The sequence below is a fragment of the Gossypium hirsutum genome, chromosome A04 (assembly GCF_007990345.1).
Source record: "Gossypium hirsutum isolate 1008001.06 chromosome A04, Gossypium_hirsutum_v2.1, whole genome shotgun sequence".
In the NCBI taxonomy this organism is placed as follows: domain Eukaryota; kingdom Viridiplantae; phylum Streptophyta; class Magnoliopsida; order Malvales; family Malvaceae; genus Gossypium; species Gossypium hirsutum.
The window spans coordinates 48,933,467-48,939,704 of NC_053427.1; the positions used below are offsets into that span (position 1 = coordinate 48,933,467).

The following is a 6,238-nucleotide window of genomic DNA, read 5'->3' on the forward strand; positions in this document are numbered from 1 at the left end:
CCTTCCTTGCTAACCTTTCAAAATTTTTCATGCATGTTCATTTTTTACCAAAAACTTAGAAATTGCGCAAATTAATCTTTGAGACCTACTAATTAACAATCCAAAGCAATTTCATACAAATTGCTTCTAGAACCCAGCTTTTGCAATTTATTCAATTTGGTCCCAAATTTCCAATTAGATACCTTATACTTAAAATTTCTTCACGAAATTTTAACACAAGCAAGTTTTCATATCCTAAACCTCATAATAATCATAAAATAAATATTTTAATGTCGGATTTGTTGTCCCGAAACCATTATTCCGACTAAGCCCAATTTTAGGATGTTACATTTCTCCCCCCTTAGGGACTTTCGTCCTCGAAAGTCTTACTAGTAAACAGGTTCGAATATTGACTTTTTATGGCTTCTTCAGGTTCCCATGTGGCTTCTTCCATTCTATGTCCATGCCATAAAACTTTCACCAAGGCTATATTCTTGTTCCTCAACTGTTTAACTTTTCAAGCCAAAATCCTTACCGGTTCTTCAACATAAGTCATATACAGTCTAATCTCAACTTTAGTTGGTGAAATCACATGTAAGGGGTCCGATCTATATCTACGCAACATGGACACATGGAATACATCATAAATCTTTTCTAATTTGGAAGGCAGCGCTAATCGGTAGGCTAGTGGTCCAACTATTTCGGTAATCTCATATGGTCCGATAAACCTTGGACTCAATTTGCCCTTTCGACCAAATCTCAAGACCTTTTTCCATGGAGACACTTTCAAGAATGCTTTATCTCTGACTTGAAACTCAATCTCTTTTCTCTTCAAATCAGTATATGACTTTTGCCTATCCGATGCCACTTTTAAACAGTCCCGTATCACTTTAACCTTTTCTTCAGTTTCCCTGACAAAATCAACTCCATGAATTTGACTTTCCTTGAGCTCTGACCAATACAGTGGATTTCGACACTTCCGACCATATAATGCCTCATAAGGTGCCATTTTTAAACTCGTCTGGAAACTATTATTAGAAGCGAATTCCACCAACAGCAAGTATTTTTTCCAACTACCCTAAAATTCAAGGATGCAACACCGTAACATGTCCTCAAGAGTCTAAACCATCCGCTCAGGCTGACCATCAGTCTGTGGGTTGAATGTCATACTAAAACTCCACTTTGTACTCAAGGCTTCTTGTAGTTTCTTCCAAAATCTTAAAGTGAATCTCGGGACCCTATCTGAAATAATCGATAATGGTACCCCATGTAATCTCACAATTTCAGAAATGTACAAGTCGGGCAGTTTATCAAGAGAGTAATCAGTCTGTACCGGGATGAAGTGAGCTGACTTCGTTAGTCTATCAACCATAAACCAAACAACATCATTCTTTTTTAGGGTTAATGGTAATCCAATTACGAAGTCATGGTAATCCTATCCCATTTTTATTCGGGTACCATCACATGCTGTAACAAACCCGAAGGTACTTGGTGTTCAGCCTTGACATGTTGGCATATCAAACATTTCGACACAAATTTAGAGATGTCTCTTTTCATTCCATTCCACCAGCACATTTTTCTTAAACCATTGTACATCTTGGTACTTCCCAGATGAACAAACAAACAACTATCATGTGCCTCTTGCAAAATTTTTCGAATAGGTTCATCGTCTTTGGGTATACAGACCCTATCTCAAAACATAAACAATCATTAGAATGAACCTAAAAATCTAACTCAATACCCGTCACATATTGTGCTCTCTTGGCCTGTAAATCATTATCATTTATCTGAGTTGCGCAAATTTTTTGTAGGAATGTCGGTCTGGCTCCTAACTCTGCCAAAATTGAACCATCATCGGACAATGCCAATCGTGTGGTCATAGCCCTCAATGGAAACAAGGATTTCCTACTCAGAGTATCGGCGACCACGTTCGCCTTTCCCGGGTGATAATCAATTATCAACTCATAACTTTAATCAACTCTAACCACCTTCGTTGTCTTAGATTCAATTCCTTTTGAGTCATCAAATACTTCAAACTCTTGTGATCTGTGAATACACGAAAAGCTTCACCATACAAATGGTGTCTCTATATCTTCAAGGCAAAAACGATGGCAACTAGCTCCAAGTATTGTGTTGGATAATTTTTCTCGTGTGGCTTCATTTGCCTCGAAGCATAAGCTATTACTTTTCCCTCTTGCATAAGTAGCAACCCAGTCCATTCAAGGACACATCACTGTAAACTACAAATTCCTTGCCCGACTCGGGTTGCACTAAAACTGGAGCTTCTGTTAGTAGTGCCTTTAAGTTCTCGAAACTCTGTTGGCACTTTTTCGACCATTCAAACTTATCATCTTTTTGCAACAACCTTGTCAAAAGAGTTGCAATCATAGAGAATCCCTTTACAAAGCATCGGTAGTAATCGGCTAAGCCCAAAAAGCTTCTAACCTTGGCTACGTTCTTCGGCGGCTTCCACTCAACAATGGCAGAATTCTTATTTGGATTAACTCGGATGCCATCTCCCGACACAATATGACTGAGGAATCTGACCTCTCTGAGCCAAAACTCGCTCTTGCTAAATTTAGCATATAGTTTCTTATCTCATAAAGCCTGTAAGATAGTCCTTAGATACTCGACATGATCGGTCTCATCCTTGGAATAAATCAGGATATCATCAATAAATACAACAACAAACTTGTCTAAGTATGGCTGAAATATTCTATTCATCAAGTCCATAAACACAATCGAGCATTCGACAACCCAAAAGGCATCACAAGAAATTTGTAATGGCCATACCTCATTCTGAAAGCGGTCTTAAGCATGTCCGACTCTTTGACCCTCAGCTAGTAGTAACCAGATCTTAGATCTATTTTAGAAAACACAGTGCTACCTCAACTGATCAAACAGGTCGTCATCATTGGCAACAGATACTTATTCTTAATAGTTACCTTGTTGAGTTGTCGGTAGTCTATACATAATCTCATCGAACCATCTTTCTTTTTCATGAATAGTACAGAAGCACCCCAAGGCAAAAAGTTTGGTCTCGTAAAACCCTAATCCGTCAGTTCTTGCAACTGTGCTTTAAACTCTTTCAACTTGGTTGGTGCCATCCTATACGGGGCAATAAAAATAGGTATTGTTCTTGGCACTAGCTCAATACCAACCTCTACTTCTTTAACACGAGGTAAACAAGGCAACTCTTTTGGAAACACGTCTGGATATTCACACACTATTGGTACCGACTCAATCTTCAACTCTTATTCTTTAGAATTTAGCACAAAAGAAAGGTAGGCTTCATACCCTTTTCTCATATACATTTGAGCCCTAATTGAGGTAATCACAACTGGTAGTGTATTCAAATCACTTGAATCAACTCAGAGAACTTCGCCATCTGAACATTTCAATTCAATATACTTGCTACCACAATTTACTATCACATCGTGAATGGCCAACCAATCTATGCCAAGTATTACATCAAACTCATCGAAAGGTAAAAGCATAAGGTCAGCCAGAAAACAATGAGCTTCAATCGTCAAAGGACAATTCTTACAAACTTTATCTGCTAATACAGGCTTACGTAGAGGGTTCGACACCTTAATTACAAATTATGTTGGTTCCACAGGCATGTTCAAGCTAGACACTAATTTTGTGCAAATGTATGAATGGGTCGATCTTGGGGTAATCAAGGTAATAACATGAGGATCATGATAGAAAATATACCCGTAATGACATCAGGAGCTGAGGCCTTCTCTCTAGCATGCATGGCACAGGTTCTCGCTAGAGCTCGAGCCTCTGATTTTACAGTAGTATCCTTGGCAACAATTTGACTTGCACTTGCACTTCTGGGATGCCTCAGAGGTCTACCTCGAGAAATAGGAACGTTCAGCTTCGGGGCTAAATCAACCTCTTTATCAGCTTGCTCCGGGCAATATCTAAGGAAGTGGTTAAAAGAACCACACTTATAGTATGCTCCGCTCTTCATTCGACACTCTCCAAAATGAAATTTGTTGCAACTTTTACATCTCAGCTTTTTATCATCTACACTTCCCACACTAGTTACCATAGGGGAAGAGGATTTCGAGTTGTGACGCTTAGAGCTTCTTGTTCTACCCGAATATCCCACCGATGCAGTGGAGCATTCCTGGTGACTCATTGATTTCTTTGTGGGAAACGAGTGCGTCTTACTACTGGATCTCTTACTTGAAACTCGAGCTTCTCTCATCGCTTGATTTTCTTTGCTATTAAGCTCTTCGGCCTTCTTGGCCCGATTAGCTAATGCAGCAAATTCTTGTATCTCGAGGATCCCAATTAGCAACTTAATTTTCTCATTCAGACCTTCCTCGAAGCGCTTACACATTTCTGCCTCTATTTGAACCCATTCATTTGCATACTAACTTAACCTTACAAATTCTTTTTCATATTCTGACACGGTTCTATTTCCTTGCTTGAGTTCCAGGAACTCCTTTCTCTTCTGATCTAAGAACCTTTGACTGATGTACTTCTTTTTAAACTCAGCTTGGAAAAATTCTCATGTGATACTCTCTTTCGGTGCCACCGAGGATATAGTCTTCCACCAGTGGTATGCAGTGTCCTTCAATAGCAACACTACGCATTTCAAACTTTCCTCAAGAGCACATGACAGTTCGTCGAGAACCCGCATGGTATTCTCAAGCTAAAATTCAGCACATTCTGAATCGTCATCAATCGTGGCCCTAAACTCTTCGGCTCCATCTTTCCTAAGTTTATCCACTAGGGCCTTACAAATTCTAACAGGTACCATACCTTGTGGTACCTCGTCTTCAGGTCAAGCAAGGGGCGGAGGGGGTCGTGGTATATTGGGGCAATTTCTCAAGTAATCCCCAAACCACTCATCCATCATCTCGAAAATGGCAGCCTTTGCCTCTTTTCGACCCTCAGACATAGGCCTTCTACTACTACTAGAAGTAGCTCGTTGTACGGAAGCTGGAGCATGGCTCTCGGCTCCCTCGCTCTCATCTTGGGCTTGATTAGAAGACATTTACCATATCCAAATACAATTAAAAGGGTTAGAAGATGTCACACTATCATAACTTGTATAGTGGCATGTATAGCTAGACTCATTACATGCTACGTTAGTCCGAGAATCGACTAAACCGTAGCTCTGATACCACTAAATGTAACACCCCTTACTCATACCTGAGACTGGAATAAGGTACGGGGCATTACCGTACACAAACATGGTATTTTCAGAAAATACAGCTATAAAATTTCATTTCAATTTAAAATCAATCAAACAAAATCGTATTGTCCCAATTATGGACTTACGGGTCCAAAACATGCATTAAAATCGATCCGAGGCTAAACTAAGAACTTTAAAAAACTTTAGGGAATTTCTAGGTTTAAGGCACATATGCCTGTATGGAGGCAATGCACACGCCCGTGTGCATTGTGACACACCCTTGTCCCTTTCCCATGTTGAATTATTGGAATTTATTTTTCATTTCAAACCTACAGGGGTTTTCATACGGCCGAGCACACACCCGTGTCCCTCACACGTCCTAGACACGCCCGTGTTGTTGCCCGTGTCCAAGAACCTAGACATTCTATTTATGACATCATCCATCTAGGGGCATATAGCCAAGGCATACGTCGGTGTGCAAGGAAGAGGTTGAGACACACTGCCGTGTCTCTGCCTGTGTAATTACTACATGCATACTAACCTAAAAATTTAAGGTGCAGGGGGACACACGACTGAGCAACACGCCCAAGGGACAAGTCATGTGTCACAAACGGCCTAGACACATGCCCATGTGTCTACCCGTGTGTACCTTCTTGGAGGCTATTTTCCAAGCCAATGGTCACCCTCAACATCCAAACACATTTATAAACTTTAATGGTATTTAACATGGCCTAAATATGTCCATAACCCACTTTAGCATAGTCTATTTCATATTAACCTCATATCATTGGTTTAGCACATGCTAGCTTATCCTTTTTGTATTAAGGATTACCACTTCAATAATCACATATTATACTTGGCTCACTTTACAACTCATTACCAATTATGACCTAACCATCTCCAAATGATTTGGCCACATTTCAAAGGTCCATTTATGATATACCACATTTTTACCATCACATGAAACATTTAAGTATAACCATACACAATTAGTAGGTTTACAACCTAAATCAAAATGAGCCATATCCCCTGGCCATATACAAAATAAATAAGTATATCATTCAAGCCTTTACGTTGGCTAGCCAAATGAAACATATAACAAAA

General features: G+C 39.7%; 1 protein-coding gene across 1 annotated transcript; it reads right to left on the bottom strand.

Moving 5' to 3' along the window:
* Positions 1-3,658: 3,658 nt before the first annotated feature.
* LOC107947777 (uncharacterized) lies at positions 3,659-4,333 on the bottom strand. The gene has a single exon (XM_016882302.1). The coding sequence runs from the start codon at positions 4,331-4,333 to the stop codon at positions 3,659-3,661; it is 675 nt and encodes a 224-aa protein (XP_016737791.1).
* Between the last annotated feature and the right edge of the window lie 1,905 nt (positions 4,334-6,238).

What these genes read in the sequence shown, in the direction of transcription:
- LOC107947777 (XM_016882302.1), bottom strand. Translation starts at nt 4,333, where the DNA reads ATGTGTAAGCGCTTCGAGGAAGGTCTGAATGAGAAAATTAAGTTGCTA.